Source organism: Sarcophilus harrisii, chromosome 6 (genome assembly GCF_902635505.1).
Source record: "Sarcophilus harrisii chromosome 6, mSarHar1.11, whole genome shotgun sequence".
NCBI lineage: Eukaryota > Metazoa > Chordata > Mammalia > Dasyuromorphia > Dasyuridae > Sarcophilus > Sarcophilus harrisii.
Genome location: NC_045431.1, coordinates 75,502,205 through 75,520,273, shown reverse-complemented (window position 1 = coordinate 75,520,273; position 18,069 = coordinate 75,502,205). Strand labels below are relative to the sequence as shown.

Sequence of the window (18,069 nt, the reverse complement as noted above, 5' to 3'; positions counted from 1 at the left end):
AACTATACTGAAATTATTGCTTCTGCAATAATTAAAGAAAATACCTATTAATATTTGTGAAGTCAGTGAGTTTTTTCAAACTGTTATTTCATTGCATTGAGTATATGAAAATGATATAGTTCTAGTTTTTAAAATATCTCAAAGAACAGCTAATCCAACCTATACCAGAAGAGTATTCTATACAACATACACAATAGATAGTTTTTTGGCATCTATTTGAAGCTCCCTATTTGGGCAGCATCTTGCTGCTGCTTTTGTTATTCTATTCCATTTTGTCTTGCTGTAATTATTTGAAGTTTTTTTTAAACAAAGTAAAATTTGCCTTTTTTTGCATTTTCCAGTAACTTAATAGTGCCACCTAACAGAACAGCAATGGAAGTCCAAACCTTCACCTATATAGCAAAAATAAAGATGGTTTTCAAGGGTTAACCTGTCCCAATGCTTTTCATCCTCTTTTCTATCCTCATACTAAAATATCCATACTCATATGATGTATTGTTAAGGGATTTCAAATGTTTTGGTGAATTGTCTTTTGGTAATTTTTTACCTTATCAATGAACTTTTAAAAATATGGTGCCTAGAATTGAAGACAAAGCTGGAGATGTGGTATGGCCAGATAGAACAGAGTAATGGAACTGTCATCTCCTTATTTCTGGTTACTGGGGAGGTCATATTCTACTTTATTAACCAGATGGATTTTATCAGATATTGGAGAGGAATGGGTGCTACATTGATTTTCAAATAAAATTCATTCAGAAAAAATTATGTGCATGTGAAAGAAGAGGAACAAGAAAAGAGTGCATAGGACTTCATTATAGAAATAGGGGAAGAGGAAAAATTAAATGTAGTATAAAATAATTGTAAAAGGGGATTAACAAAGGAAAAATACTGATTATGAATGAAATAAAATAAAAATAAAGAGGAGAGGGGAGAAAAAGGATGATTCTTCTATTGCCTTTTTAAACAGTTGGATTTCTGTATAAATAAATTTGATGGTTTTAAACAGGATAAGTTGACTGGTAGGGTTATTGATTTTGGAGAATTGTAATTTTTTATCATAGAACTTTTTATGGTAATTAGTCCCAAAGTAGTCTAATTACAAAAAGAAAATATCTGAGCTAAATCTTGAAAGAAAGAAAATAGCCTGATAGACTGAAATGACAAGAGAGTACATTGCAAGTGTGGAGGATAATTTGTGCAGAGCTTCAATGATGGGAAAGGCAGTATACTGTTGGAAAGACTGTATAGATGATCATTCAATTTATCATCTGTTTAGGTATGCCAAGTGGAATAGAATAACTCTGGTTGTTGAAGTAGTGCTTTGAATCACTAAATTTTTAAATAATGATCACAGAACAGAAAGAAATTAATCAGAGTAATAATTATGACACACAAAGAAATAATATTAGTTGTGTATTCACTATTATTTATCTTGTTATTGTTTAAAACATGATACAGCCAACCTAATCAGTTGAAAAAATAACCCCATTTATTTATATTAATTTTCTTTAAAATTAGTTTTCATTGGCAATCAAAAGATATAAACACTTAAAAGTATTTTGAGATTAAATATCTTTATGGAAAAATGTATATTTGACTCAAGTGGATAGGAATGTTTCAGCTACTGAACCTAATCCCAAGGGCAAGATGAGTAATAAGAAGGTTTAGTTACAATCCAAAGACCAACTATGTTGTTTCTTATTATGTGGGTCTGACCTGCCCTGACCTCATTTATAGAGTGGCTGCTATAAATTTGCCCCTTGATTAATGTTTTATTAGTGTGGATAACATGGGGACCTTCTGTACATGCATGCAATAGCAATAAGGTCCATCTGGGCTTGATGGGTATCATTAGCAAATTGATTACCTTGGTTGAATGTAGAGCTGTAGCCTGATAGATATATATCTTATAACCTATATTTCACAAGATTGTTTCTGTATCAAGACATTTATTTGATGATATTGGTGGTGTGGTCTTTCTTTTACAAAAATATATTCTGTTGATATAATTAATGTAAGGAGATGTCACTGTCTTTTTGTTCTGAGTTCAAACCTTTTCTCCTCCATTTACTTGATGCCATCCTCCTTGGACCCAAATTTCCTCTTCTGTAAGTGATTTGGTATTAGTGATTTTAAAAGTCTTTTCCAACTCTTAATATTTTATCTAATCACATAATTAACTATTTGGCCTTGTATAAGTCACTTAACTCAATTAAGTGCCTCAGTTTTATCCAATGTAAATTTAATGTATTGAGCTAAGTCATCTAAAGTCCCTTCTAGCTCTGCATTTCTATTAATCAGCATGAACACAAGATAACTTATTAAATATCATATAGACTCTGATAATGCCATCAAAAAGAATTAGAATACCAATGCAGGATTAGTCCAGTGCTTTACATAGTCAATAAATATTTTTTTTTCATTCATTCATCAAAGCCAGAAAAATATTTGGAAGGTTGGACTTCATGTTGTAGTAGTAAGATCACAGGATTATAATAGAGACCTGGCTCTGCTACCGTATGGGGAATTGGGTAAATTGCTTTAATTCCCTACATCTCAGTTTCCTCATATGTAAAAATGGAAAGGGCTATATCAAGTGATATTTAATAATCCTTTCAAGTGAAAATTCTGTGATCCTGTGTTCCTGGAGGATCCAAACTTGTATGTATAAAGACTAACATGATCAGATTCTACCTAGACTTGTGTTCCTTACCAAGAAGCCTTCTGGAAGAATATCAAAGGTACAAGCAGTGAAAAAGAAATCATGGCTCCAGGACTAGGTATATCAGCACATTTCAATGGATACACCCTCAAGCCGTGAAATGAAAAATGTATATGTCCTGATTTTGCCTATGGAAGTTTATATCAAGCCCTTAACTCTCCTATCATCATCAAGTTCAAACCTATAGCTTTCAGAATATTAATTTCTCTTGTTTCTACTGTTGCTAGTCATTTCCTGGTTCCTGTGTTGATCCAAAAATCCTCTAATACTCAAATACTACCAGGAAACTTGCCCATGAAAGTACAGATGGAGAAGAAAAGATTATTGCTCCTGGAGTAAGCAGGTCACTTGGAGATTTTTATAAGATGAGCACAAACCTGGATCATTTTGGTAGATATTCTTGAGGCCTAAAACAGAAAACAAATGAGCTATGCCTTTTGCTTATAGAGGTAACTAAGCATGTATTTTCCTACCAAGTCACCATTCCCAGAACCTCTCCACAGAAGTTACTGCCTTCTCTCCCAACTTCTTCATTTGACTCTTCCAGTTGTTAGTCATTTCCTGGATCTTGTAGAAAATCAGCAGTGTCTTCAAATGTCTTATCACCAACACCTTGAAACCTACTCATGAGAGAATATCCTTGTTACCTTTAAAAATTATAAACTACTAAGAATTGGACCCTAGGTCCTGCTCCTCTTATTATTACTGTCTCCAACAGATAGGGCTGATACTATTTCCTCTTTGCTACAAGGTACCTAATGTTCTACCTTCCCAATATCAAACTACTTCTTCTGTGATTAGTTCAGAAGCCAACCAAGTTCTTGCCACGTTTCAACAGTAATTTGTTTAAAAAAAAAAATCCATCTCCAGATCTCCCTTTCTAGAGAAAGCCTGAAGCAGCTTCTCTCTTGCCTATGACTCTTCTCACTTAGTCTTTTTTTCTTGTGGAGGAATTTTTGAGGACACCATTGCCAATTTCATATGAACATGCAAAGAAGCAGTATGAAAAGATAATACAACCTCACTCCTTTACAGAAGAGGATGTGCAGTGGATATGGAAAATTGCATATATTCAAAGATTTTTTTTGTATTGATCAATTTTGCTGATTTTTTTGTTTGTTTTCCAATTTCCCAACTCTGTAATAAGGATAATTGGTTATGTAGGATGGCACTCTCAGAGAAAAGAGAATGGGGAAAAATATTAGAAGAAATTCTGATGATGAAAAAAATTAACAAAATCTTTTAAAAGGCTCCTAGAAGACCTGAGTACTAATGTTGACTCTTCTGCTAATTAGCTATGTTAGCTTAACAAATGATATTTTAAGTGCCTGTGTGCCAGGTCCTGTGTTAAACATTGGGAATAAAAAAAAGGCAAAAGATAGTTCCTGTCCTCAGGGAGCAACAGATATACAGACAAACTATATCCAAAATAAATAGGAAATTAATAACAGAAGAAAGGCACTAGAATTAGGAGAGTTTATGAAAAGCTTTCTGTAGAAGATGGAATTTTGGTTGGGAATTAAATGAAGTAGAGAAACCAGTTAATGGAGAAGAGGAAGGAGAATATTTCAGGCATAGGGAACAGCCAGGGAAAGTATCAAGAGATAGAGAGTTTTAATCTTGGAGCAGCAAGGAGACCATTGTCACTGAATTAAGTGATATGTAATAAGTAATATGGCAGGGAGTAAGGTGAAAGAAGACAAAAAATAATAAGGAGCTGGATTGTAAAGGGCTTTGAATTCCTAGTAGAAGATTCTTTTTTTTTTTTTTCTCCCAATCTGAAGGTGATAGTAATCCACTAGAGTTTGTGATGTGGGTGGTCGTGATAGTGACATTGTCAGACCTATGTTTTAGGTAAATCATTTTAGTGGTTAAATGGAAGATGGATTGGATTGGGGAGAGAATTGAAGCTGATGTACAGCTAGCAAGCTATTGCAGTAGTGATGGGTGCAAGATAAAAACTCAGAGTTGTTTTAGTTTGATTTCTCTTTTTTATGATTTATGTCATTTTTTCATGTAACACAGTGAGAAATTCTCTTTTCCTTATTTTAAAAATTGCTTCCAGCTTAATAGTTCTATGACTAATGGCATTTCACATAACTGCTGTAAGCTTCAGTTTACTTATTTGTAAACCAGCATAGTAATACTTAACTCATGAGTTTTTCTGAAATTCAAATAAGAACTTCATGATTTATGAAGTACTCTGCAAACCATTAAAGCAATGTATAACAATGTCAGTATTGAATCATTTGGAAATATTAATTGGTCCCAGGATGTAGAGCAGAAGATAAGATGGAAACACATCAATTTTTTCCCCAACAGAATAATTCAGATCCTAATTATATATCTGAAAGAGAAATGATTTTTGTTTGTTTCTTCATTTTTATAATTGGCATCAGCCTTTGAAGACCTTCCATCAAGAAAAAAAGAATGAAAAGTGCTTTCTTTTATAAACTCTTTATAGGCTTGTAAAATTTGCAATTATGTACAATATATTTATGTACTAGAATAAAAGTTATTCTGCAACAGGACATATTGACATAGTAATAATGGAGTACACCCAAGAACTGAAACCTAAGACTTTATCATATTTGTTATTTGGTGGTGGCTTTTGATTATCAGGAATATGCCGTTTAGGATTATGTTTAGGGATTATAATATGCCTTCAAGAATCAGTATGTCAATGAGTATTCTCTTTACTGAAAACTTTTTGTTTCCAAGAGAACAAAAATATTAGTCATCATTGGAAAAAGTGGTTCGTTACAGGAGATGCTTACATTGAAACAGACTAAAAGAATTTTTTTCTATAATATATTGAAGCAGCATTTAAACTCAAGAAGAAGACTAGGATAATGGATGAAAGATGACCCTTATTAATAAACTCTCCCCATATTGGTAACATTAAAGATACAAGCACCACCCTTTTTACCTTAAAAACAAGACTTTATCCATTGAGTTATCTTGGCATTAGGAGTAAAAACAGATGCAAATGAGAAATCAATGCATTGAAGAGTTAAGAAATTGGAGAGTTATAGTTTATCTGTCTAAGCCACACTGCATCTGATATGTTCACTTCTCAAAATCTTACTAAATTCCAACATTGATGATAAAGGAGAAATAAGTAATATATTTAAATATTGGCCACTTGTATTTATCAGCTTCCTTTCACACCAATAATACTTTAAAAAGTGTTTTCAGGTCTCAAAGTGCTTTGTTCACAACAACTCTGTGAGATAAATATTGCGTATTATCTTCTTTTTATAGATGCAGAAAATAATATTTTTGAGGTTTTTTCATGATCATAAGTGATTTTGCCTGAGGAGCTATTTCAGTCCAAGTCTCCTGATTCCTATTCCTATCTCTTGTGTGACACCTTAAAAAACTTTATTCATGTTTTTTTTTTGTTTTTTTTTTTTGCTGAGGCAATTGGGGTTAAATAACTTGTCCAGGGTCACACAGCTAGGAAGTGTTAAATGTCTGGGTCCAGATTTGAACTCAGGTCTTCCTGACTTCAAGGCTGGTGCTCTATCCACAGAGCCACCTAGCTGCCCCTTCATGTTTCTTTGAAATAGTTAAAAGGTAGTTGGTGTTTGTGTCTTTTTTTTTTTTTTTGGATACTTTTGAAATTCAGGTTATGTGACTCACTCAAAGTAGTGTAATAATAAACTATTATTTCATTTATGCCTAGGAACTGCCTTTTGACTAGGTGACTGTTTTCTTTTCCTTCTCTATTTCTCAATAAATGAAGACATTTGAGCATGCCTAGTTTTATAATTATTTTCACCACAAAAAAATGACTACTTTAATAGATTCTTCTGTATTCATTTGGCAAGTATCTACTCTCTATATATTATCTGAGAAAAGTTAGCATTTCAGAAAATGGACTTCTTCTTTAAAAGAAAGGCACGTTCCTTTTATAGTCCTCAGTTTTCTTATTTAATAAATGGTGACAGCTGTGGTTGTACTAACACATGTTAAAAGACTAGTAAAGAGAATTAATGGGGCAAAATTAGGCAATTATTGTTATAAGATATAAGCTGTCGCTTATGTTGTTTTAGTGTTATTGTCTTGCTGGATATGAAAGAAGTACAAGACATGCTCTGTTAAGGAATTTTCTCTTATTCTGTAAAAGAGGTCAAAATTTCATGAACTTATTAGCAAAAATGGGGGCGGGGTGACACAAAGTTTTAGAAAAGTAATGAAGTTGGGAATGGAAGAGAGTGGTTTTGGTTTACTGGAAGAGAACGCCCTGAGGCATAGATTGAGACCAGAAGCTGCTCTCTTGAATCTAGCAACCTTTAAGGAAGTCCTTGGTAGTAAAGAGGGAAGACTCTGGAAAATAGGATGGATGGTGGCCAGAAAGGGAATCACTGAGGTTAGAGTTGGTGTTGGATATTCAAGAATGTCCTAAAGAAAAGTCTGAGATTAATTAGGCTGATACAGGATACTTGAAAGCCCCTAGAAGAAACACAGTGAAATGATATCACTTATTTATGGCTGACACCCCATTTTCTTTCCTTCCCTCCCTTCCTCTTTTCTTCTATTTTTTTTTTTTTTCTTCTAGCTGTTAGATTTCACTGGGGTTGGAATTAGGAAGACCCAAGTCCAAATCTGCCCTCAGGTACTTACTATGTGATTCTAAGCTAGTCATTCTTAACTTCTGTTTTCTTAAATTTACTCATTTGTAAAATAAGAATAATGATAGCGGCTATCTCTCAGGGATGCTATGTGGATCAAATGAGACAGTATTTATAAAGTGCTTAGAAAAGTTTCTGCTACATAGTAGGTACTTAACAAATGCTTTTTTTCCTGCCTTTTGAGCTGATACTGATTTTAATCTTTATATTTCTTTGTAATATGCTATAAAGAATTTCATATTCTATTCCTCTATTGCCCTTTGATGCCACCTATGTCAAGAAAAACAAGATTGTGACAACTTAGTTTGTATCTATGATTGTTGGTCTTTTCATTGTGACAGCTATGTTACGTCTATAATACTTTTAGAATTCTTATAAAAATAATTATCCTAAGCAAAAATAATCAAGTATGAGAGGTAAAATTTTACATATAACCTTTAAGTAGTGACAAAATGGAATAAAATTAATTTCCTTCTTGAGTTCAGGTTCACCTTCATGCCAGGATGAGACATTAGAAAAGCACTTTGTAAAGGGTTTAGACAATGCACTGATGTCAAATAGAAGACTTGGTTCTGTATTCTGTAATGTCAGATCTAGATTAAATTTGGAAGTCACTTGTGACACGTCACTTAGATACAATTGGCTAGATAGGATTTATATCCAGCACCTAGTATAATACCTTGCTCTGTGTATGTATGTGTACACACAGACACACACACACATACACATACATACAAACATATACACTCATTTTAGCAGTTGCTTAATAAATCCTCATTTATTCATTCTTGCCAAATTCTGATTACTTACAAGGTCATTACAAATAGTGAATAGCAGATAAACTAATGATTCAAATATATAGAAAGTAGCAAAAATAATGAAACTTAGAATAAGACTAAATATCCAGAATAAATGAGTTCTTACTGTAATAATAAGCCATCTAAGCTCAACTGAGATAGTCCCTGATCTCCCTCAGTGTGAAACTTCCTGAAGTCTCTAGGAAGGCAAGCTGAAAATTCAGGGACATAATTGAAGACCTCACTGGTTCCCTAAATTTCAACAAGACAATCGTCTTTTTCCTCTTCCTGATATCACTTTTGAAGAAAGTCTGAAACTGCAAATGAATCTTTTGAAGAAACAATGAAGACTCAGTTTTCTTAATTCCAGTGCTTTCAGTCCAGTTCTGTCCTTCCTTCATGCTGGAATATTGTGTCAGCATTCTCCTAATGAAGGTGTATCTTTTGCATTATTTTCTAGGATTGATGAGAAAGCAGTATAACATTAACATCTAAATCATTGTATCTCATTCCAATATAGTTTTTGCATGCTTTTCCCTTTTAACAGATGTGATCTTAGGAATAGGAAGTTTATATCATAGTTTGGAGTTTCTTGCTTTGTTTTGAGCTAGTAAAGTCTTTTAGGTAAGACTTTATGTTTTTATGGTGGAGTTATATCTAGTCTCTTGCGGGAATTCATTTCTTCAGTCATTCAAATTTCATCTCTCTAATCTGAAAAGTCTACAATATGTACCTGAAAATGGTCTGCATATTATATTTTTATTCTTTTTATTCCTCTTCAGTTTGTTTTATTACTAAATATGTGAGGTTAATATTAATTCCTTTTACCTTTGATATTGGTAGGAAAAACTTAACTAAGGGTGCAAATTGGTTTCTACATGGGGAAAACTTGATTAAGTGTCTTGAAGACTAATATTAAAGCATGTTATTTTGAATTCCCTCAATAATTACATAAATTGTACCATATCAATGTGCTTATAGGTTGTTGAGCCAAACCATGAAGGATCACCTAGTAAGAGTTGCGAATGAAGCTGAATTCATTCTGAGCAGACAGAGAGCAGAGGATATTCACAGGCATGCAGAATTTGAGGTAAGATCATCTTATTATGGAAAGGGGGGAAAACTGGGCATTTTTGCATAGTAACTAAGATAAGGTGCCCAAATAAATCAATTTTAGCCTCACTTTGAAAATTTTAAAGTCTTATTTATGTAATTTGTACTATAATCAACATAATGTTTAACTTTAAAGTTTTGTCAGTGTTTTTGTTTAAACTTAGAGAAACTGTTTCTCCCTCTATTTTTATATGTTAAATTAAGAGAAAAAATAGGGTTTTTTGGGTGCATAACAGGTCTTCAGAAGATTATAATTGTAGAAATAGAAAGGGTCCATTAGTGAGTCCCAATTAAGAAACTGAGTCACAGAGAGGATGAGTACTTATCAGACTTAGTTAGTCTGAGGAACAATATTTGAACTGGCTTCCTAACTTCCTAACTCTAACCCTAGTGCCATTTCCATTGTACTGTGTGACCTCTTAGGAAAATGGTGAACTTTTAGACCAAAAATATTGTAATGCTGTAAATAACTAAGTAGCAAGTAATTATATGAAAAGAAATATTAGATGAATTCCTAAACTTCCAACCATAAGATTTTAATTAGAATGAATTGTGTGTCAGAAAACCATTAAACGAGAATGTAAGTTCCTGGAAATTAAGGACTTTTTTTTTGTTGTTGTTCCTGGCTCATATTAGGTTTTTGATAAATGTTTCTAGATTGGTAGATTAGAAATTTCCCCTAATAATTAAATATGCAGATCAACTGTAATAGACAGTGGTTAGATACATTGAAAAGTTAGTGTATTTATGTTAATGTGTATTTGTACATGCACGTGTGCCTGAGTATGTGTGCACATACACACACACATGCATGCGTGCGCACACACGCACGCGCACACACACACACATACATACTACCACTTGCTGCTAGTATATTTAAAGCCTGGTTTTAAACATAGATTTTCTTCATTACTGGCTTGGAATTTATGTCTATAATGAACTATATGCTATATTCTTAATAAAGTTAGAAGATTTACATTTAAATATATAGATTTTTTTAAAAATAAGATTTCCAATTGCAGTTTTCTGCATTCTTTATGCTAATCTTTATATTCCTTCACTTGATGAAAAAGAGAGAAAAATTCTAAAAATGTAAATTATGAAGGATATTAATACTACAGTTTTAACCCAAGAACATTTTAAAAAGCTGGAATCAATGTTTTTATATCATTAGTTTACGGAAATAGCATTACATAATGGAAACAATATTAAATGAAAGATTGTGTTACTTTTGCCAACAGACTTAGCTTCTATTAAGATTTTTTTTTTTTTAAAAGCTGAGGTAGTTGGGGTTAGGTGACTTGCCCAGGGTCATACAGCTAGGAAGTGTTAAGTGTCAAGAGACCACATTTGAACTAGGTCCTCCTGACTTCAGGGCTAATACTCTATCCACTGTGCCACCTAGTTTCCCTTAAGATTCTTTTCATCTGTGAAGGGAGTGTAACAATATTTGTATTATCTACCTTTTTTGATTATGTAGAAATTATTGTGTAAGTCATTTGGTGCCATAGAAATGGAAGTTATTATTTTGTTGCAATCATTTCTCTTAATACTTAAGAGAATAATATTAATTAACCTATTTCATCTAATCATTTGGATTATACTTTATTATAGTTATGTAAAATATTAATATGAATTTGTGAGAAAATAGTCATTTTGATATTTTGTAAATGTTGAGTTTGTCCTTATTTGATTGACATTATACCATTTTTTCCAGTATTGCATAAATGTTCACATATACACATACACAGAGACACACCCATATATACACATACATATACATGTGTGTGTGTGTGTGTGTGTAATGAAACAGAAATATTTTTGAAAGAAACTTTTGGTGGCTGAATTTTTTATGATAAAAATGTATATCTGAAAACTTAGCTACCTTAAGGTTAATTTTATCCTTTATTTCTGCATACACATTTGGATTGCTTCTTATCCTCTGAGGGTTCTAATTTCTAATTTAAAATAAAACCATAAGCACTTTGAAATGTAGAGCTTCAATTATATTGGTACACACATTTGTTTAGCATATTACTAAACTGTGTTGTTCTTTAGTAATGCTTAGAAAGATTAAAACATATTTTTCTTAGACATTGCTTATGTTTAAAGGTCATGAACTTAGGTTTCATGCTATGCATTGTTTAATAATTTATCTGTATTTCATCTAGAACTATTACTCTCCCCCACCCCCACCCCCCCTTGCAAACATGGATTCTGTAACAGTGCCATTTGTGAGGGTAAATAACTGGCTTGTCATTTGTTATGTCATAGTTTGATGGCAGTTTTTAGAGTTGTGTAGTATATTTCTTTAGTTTAATGCTTGATAATCACTGGAGTGGGATATATATATATATATAAAACATCTTTTGCTCATGAGGTATAGAGAAGATCCATTTGTGAAATGGCTTTGTTGATTAGATAATAACAGCTGACAGTGCATGAATATCTTATTTTCTTTTAAAATTTTATTGCTACAGATATTAGTTTAAAAAAATGGATGAAAATATGAAGCTTTGGACTTGATCACATGGATGTAGGCAAAGAATCAATGACAGTGTTTTCATTAGAATAGTTGTGAATCAAAATATTATTTTAACTGACATCTGACAAGTTTAAATGCTGAGTAAGAATATTATCAAGTGATTTTCTTTTTGATTTTTTGTTTATATTTTCAGTTGCTCTTGATAGTAATTTCTTTATACTAGTTTTGTTAATTTCACTTTGAGTTTCAGTTGTTGGAATATAATAATTCATTTGATAATATAGGAAAGAATTAGAAATCATACTAACAATTCATCTTTGAAATAACAGAAGTAGAACTTCTTTTTATGAAATAAAGATGGTCATTATATTTGGCTAATTCTTTGTTGTTTTATTTTTAAAAGGAGAAAATGTATTTTCATAAAATCTCCTAAGTCCCCATTTAAAGAATTTACCCACTTTCCAGCTCTTTTTGAATGTTGTCTTTCCTTATTTAATGTAAATGCATTTGAGGGTAGGAACATTTTTTTTTTTTTTTTTTTTGCTTGTATTTGTATCTACAACCCTTAGCATAATGCCTGGCACATCGTGAGTACTCAATATGTGCTCTAGCTCTTTATCTGTCTATTTATCTTTCTGCCCCTCCTTTTCTTCCTCCATTTTTCCGCTTTTGCCCTTCCCTTCTTCCTCTTTCTCTTTCTCCTTCCCTCTTCTCACTCATCTTTCTCTTTTTCCTCTTCTCTCCCTCTGACCCTCTTCTCTTTTTACTCTCTTGTGTCTTTGTTTTTTCCTCCTTCTCTAGAGAAATCTTTAAAAAAGCAAGTGTATTATGGCTTTCCAGTCAAATATTTCTGGCATAAAATGATGAGCTTTTCCCAGAAGTTACCTTAACTGGTTGAGTATTTAAGTTTCAAATTGAAAATTAAAATAGAAATTTAATATTGGATATTTATGAACATACTATTTCTTTTCATCTTAATTCAACAAATCATTATTTAATACTCATTTGGTAGAAGTCATTGTATAGGCTATATTAGGCTTTGGGATTTTCAAAATGAACTAGATATATTATCTATTCTCAGAGCCATTATTGTTGAGTGGGAATAAGAAGGCATGTACAAAGATAAGTACAAGTATAGTACCCTAAGAGTTCACATAGGAAGAGATTTACTTATTGGTGAATTGGAAATAGTTTTTATTGAAGAGATTCATTTGAGCTACTTTAAGTTTTTAGGATATATATATTCACAACTTTAGAGGTGAGAAAGGACATTCCAGGCAGAAGGAATAGTATTAGCAAAGTAGAGCCAATCTTTGCTAATTGTTAGGATGATGACTATTAATATGTGAATATCTTCTTTATGGCATTTTTACACTGTTGAACAGTGAGTGAAAAACAATTGAGTTAGAGGTGATGATGACAAACACATTAATACATTATCTGATCTGTTAATGAATCCTACTGTTGTATAAAGTAATTTGGAATTTTGTATTAAAAAAAAATATCTAAAATGGCATATTCTTTGACCCAGAGTTTGCATCACTAGGCCTGTACAAAAGATAGGTTCTGTATTTGCCAAAATATTCTTATCAACACTTTTCTTTTCTGAGGTGTAGTACTAAGTTGAAAACAAAGTAGATGTGAATTGAATGAGAAATTGCCACCTTTGGTAGTAATAGTAATTACTTTTTATACAAGGCAGTTAGATAGCTTAGTGGATAGAGTGTTGGGCCTGGAATCATAAAAATCTGAGTTTAAATCCAGGCTTCAGACATTTACTTGTTATGGGAATCTTGGTAAGTCTTTTAACGTCAGTTTACTTTAATAATTCACTGGAGAAGGAAATGGCAAACTGCTGTAACATAAAATGAGGAAACATGAAGAGTAATAGATGGGAAAACTTATATGAACTGATTTAGAATAAAATATGCAGATTCAAATAAATAATGTGTATGTTGATTATTAGTATAAACAGAAAGACCAAATAAGAGCTACTAATTGGTATGTAATGATAATTAATCAAGATTCATTATCTTCCTCTTTTTGCATGGTTTGCATACACATTATAGACCTAGATATCTGAAGAGGCATTCAGACACTGTAAATGTGCTAATTGTTTTCATTGTATTACCTTTTTTCTTGCTTTTTTTTTTTTTTAACTGTTGCAAGGAATAGCTTGTTAAAATGGGGCAAAAGAGAGCCCTCATTCAGATGGTTATATAATAGATGGCAATAAAAATGACATTAATTTAATAATTAATCAGTAATAAATCAATGAATAATTAATAAATGAATTAATAAAATAAATTAATAAATTAATAATAGAAGCAAGGATCAAAGAGGAAAGGAGAGCAGAGAGAAAGGTGAAAAGACAGAAGGGATGGGAAGGGAGAAAAATTGGGTGGGGGCGTGAGAAAAAGAGAGAGGAGAATTTCAGACAGGATAAATTTTTGGCGTGGGAAAGGATTACTATATGAACAAGCATATCTAGAAGAATGATCTCAGTTGGAAAGTCTAAAGAATGCTGAATTTATCTTCAGACCTTTTAAGTTTGTGTGGGACGGGTGCTAGACCCCCGTACTCAAATTGACTATTCAGAAGCATCTTCAGATATAAAGTGGAAGCATTTATTCAGGCCTTGCAAGAAAAGGCCCAGTAGAGCCTCTCAGCTCCCATTTCCCCGCATTGTGGCTGGTCTAACAAGCTCGAAATAGTGAATTTGGTAAAATGGCAAAAGATCCAAGTTTTTTCATTGGATGGACTGAAAAACCATTGATCAAAGGTCAGCGATGTTGTCTACTTCCTGTGGGTCACTTCCTGGAACTTAAACCTAGGGTCTGACCTTTCCTTTTCTATAGCCCTCTGGCAATAGGGATCATGTGACTTAGGCCTAGGGCTTGACTAATCCATTTTATGGATTTTTTTGAGAAATCTTCACCTGATCCCATTCAAATTCAAAGCCAAGTTCTGCATTTTATTATAGGTGTGGCATTGGACCACTTGGTTAGCCTAGCTGAGCCTTGGTTTCCTCAACTACAAAATAAAGGCTTACAGGGGAGTAATCAGGCTTCTCAAACATCAACAAAATGATGGGGTACATTGTGTTGTCTCAAAAATATGGTGAGGTTATAAAATTAAGTTCAGTAAAAACATTACATGGTGGGGTTATGGGTCTATGTTGCATATTGTCTCAAAAGAATTTGTGGGCTTAGATATTTCCCAAATCAAGAGCCAAAGATTTTATTATGCTACTAAGGGGGAGTTAAATCCACAAGGATTTTTGGTGAGGATAAAGGGTTCCCCAGGGAAACTCAGAATTAACCAGGGTTAATATGGTAGTAGGGATTATGCCAATTTACTGTGGGGCTAAATTCCAAGAGAAATTAGAGAGGAAATTACAATAGAGTAGGTCTTTTATAAGGGAAATATATCCCTGGGGGCTGACATCATAACTTGGTTTTATGATTAGATATTATAATTGTGAGGTTATGATGGTTTTGTCAATACAGGGTATTATCTAAGAATTCTTTAAGAGACTTCCACCTGAGATGGAGCTGTAATAAAGTCCAATTAACAAAAAGCCCACTTCAGGCTGAGATGAACATATCAGTGCTCCTCCCTGCTTGATAGGTTTCCAGGTTATATACCGTAATTCAGGCTTTGTCTGCCAATGCCCATCTAGCTACCTAGGACACTGACATTTCATCTCTACATCCCATGAAATTGTTTTTCTCTGCCCCTTACAAGATCATCTTCTTTATACTTCTTTACATACAAATTCACAAAAAAACCCAAGAGAATGCTGAAGGGGTGGAGGCAGGGTGGTAGATTAAAGGCCACCCAGCTAAATTCTTTCAACATTCCCCTCCACACAACTTTAAAATAAAGCCTAAAATAAAATTTGGAGTGGCAGAGCCAACAGAAACTTAGGAGAAACATTATTCCAGCCTAAGAAAACTTAGGAGGTCAGCAGGACAGTTCTGTGACTCTGGAGTACAAGCCATTTGGACACGGCCCTCGCCTCCCATGCAGCAGGAGCAACCACAAATACAGCAGTGGATTTGGGAACTCTCAGCCCAGACAGGATAAGGGATCAGAAAGAATTAAAAGTAACCTTTGCTGACACTGAGTATAGCTAGCTTTGATTTGCAAATTTATTGCCTATATGCAGTTCAGTGTTACAGTTCTAGGGCAGAGAGTCACAAGGGAGCAGGGATCCCAGTCCCCATTTCAAGGCAAAGAGACCCCTGGCATTTATGTCTGCAGGGGAATGAGAGTTCTTCATGGGTGAAAAAGCAGAGAGCAGATAGGGAAAACAGTGTACATACTTCTCCCTAGTCACATTACCTTGGAAGCTCTAAAAATATTCAGACCCCCTGGTACTTGCTTAAAATTGCAGCATGAAAAAGCTTGAAGCTTGGTACATTGCTTGTTGTTTTGAAATGGATAGAGCTCTATATTAACATAAAATTTAAAGTCAAGAAAAAGACTGGGAAAATAAGTAAACAACAACAGACTTGATCATAGCAGAGGTCCTCAAACTTTTAAAATAGGAGGCCAGTTCACTGTCTCTCAGACTGTTGGAGGGTGGGACTATAGTAAAAACAAAAATTTTGTTTTGTGGGCCTTTAAATAAAGAAATTTCATAGCCCTGGATGAGGGGGATAAACGTCCTCAGCTGCTTCATCTGGCCCGTGGGCTATAGTTTGAGGACCCCTGATATAAAGCTATTATGGTAGAAGACAGAGATATAAACTCTGAAGAAGACAACTGTGTAAAAACAATTATAAACAAATCCTCAAAGAAAAAAGAATTCCTAAAAGAGTTGAGTGTTAGAAAATTTGGAAAAAAAGTTAGTGTAAGGCAAGAATTAATAACAGGGAATTAACAGCTTGGTAAAAGAAGCACAAAGATTTCTGAAGAAAAAAACAATTTACAACATAAAAAAGATTCTGGCAAGATAAGATGGCAGAGTAGGTCAGAAAAGTCCAAGCTCTCCTGATTTCTCCCACAAAAAAAAGTCCAAATAGCACCTTAAGATGAATGTAGAAGGATTAAAATGAACAAGAGTTGAGGCAGAACCTTAGTTCTATTGGGACAGCTGTAGATCCAAAGATAAGTCTCAGGTCTGAGGTTGTCCTCATCATTGTGCAGTATAATAAAAACCTTCAGAGTAGTAATGCTTAAACAACAAATTGGAGCCCTGGGGCTGGCTGGGTGGGGGTAATTTCTGCTGAGATGGGAATTTTCACCTCTCCAAGATTTGGGCAACTGAGCAAGGAAGATTGAGGGACCCCCACTGATAAGGAACACCAAGTCCATCTGTGTTGCTAATACTTGAATCTGGGAGAGAAGGGCAGCACATGCCCCGTGCATTCAAAGCAGTGGAGCAGAGACACTGCCGATTGTGTGCACTTGTGTGAAGGCTGAATTCTTGGTTTCAGTTCCGAAACAGAATGGACAGCTGAAGAAGGATCTGAGATCTGAGGTACCATCCTCTATACTTCAGGACTCCAGGTGGTTACAATAACAAGGTGCTATAAATAAGTAAAAATGAGCAAGAAAAGGAGAAAAAACTCAAATGTAGTAAGTTATGATGAGAATGAAGATTGGAATTTATTTTCACAAGAGGATATTGAAGTTCAAAAATGCCTTTCCTATCCCAAAGAGTATTGTCAAATAAGTGTCTGCCCAAAAGGAATTCATAGAAGCACTCAACAAAGACTTTAAAAAACAAATTAACAGAGATGATAGAGATTGAAGAAATTTTTCTTTTTAATCTAAGAAAAATAAGAAGATAAAATTACACCAGCTACAAAGGGAGATCCAGAATCAAAAGTCAAAAAAAATAGAACATGTGAAATATCTCATTGAAAAACAGCTGACCTGGAATACAGAAAGAAAGGTAATTTAAGAATTATTAGGCTACCTGAAACATGAAACCATAGATATTCAAGAAATTATCAAGCAAAACTGCCTCTATCTTAGATCCAGAAGGTAAAATAGAAATTCAAAGAATCCACTGATCACTTCCTGAATGAAATCTCCAAGTGAAAACTCCCAGGAATATTATAACCAAATACCAGAATTCCTAAATCAAGGAGAAAATATTTCAAGCAGCCAGAAAGAAACAGTTCAAATATTGAGGACATATAATCAGGATCACATAAGATTACCCCTTTAAAGGAGTAGAGGATTTGGAATATGGAAAATTTTGGAAGGCAAAGGAACTATAAAAGTACAACCAAAAATTACATACCCAGCAAAATTGAGTGTACTCATTCAGGCAGGTGTGGGGATATATTTAATGAAAGG

At 33.6% G+C, this 18,069-nt stretch overlaps 1 protein-coding gene across 8 annotated transcripts in view; it reads left to right on the top strand.

Annotated features, from left to right (window-relative positions):
- LRBA (LPS responsive beige-like anchor protein) overlaps positions 1 to 18,069 on the top strand; it is a 754,452-nt gene that overhangs the window by 306,076 nt on the left and 430,307 nt on the right. For all 8 annotated transcript variants that reach the window (XM_012552173.3, XM_023505940.2, XM_031943309.1 and 5 more), the window contains one exon: positions 9,138 to 9,246. In XM_012552173.3, the coding sequence (XP_012407627.1) occupies positions 9,138 to 9,246 (109 nt within the window). The remainder of the gene's footprint in view (positions 1 to 9,137; positions 9,247 to 18,069) is intronic.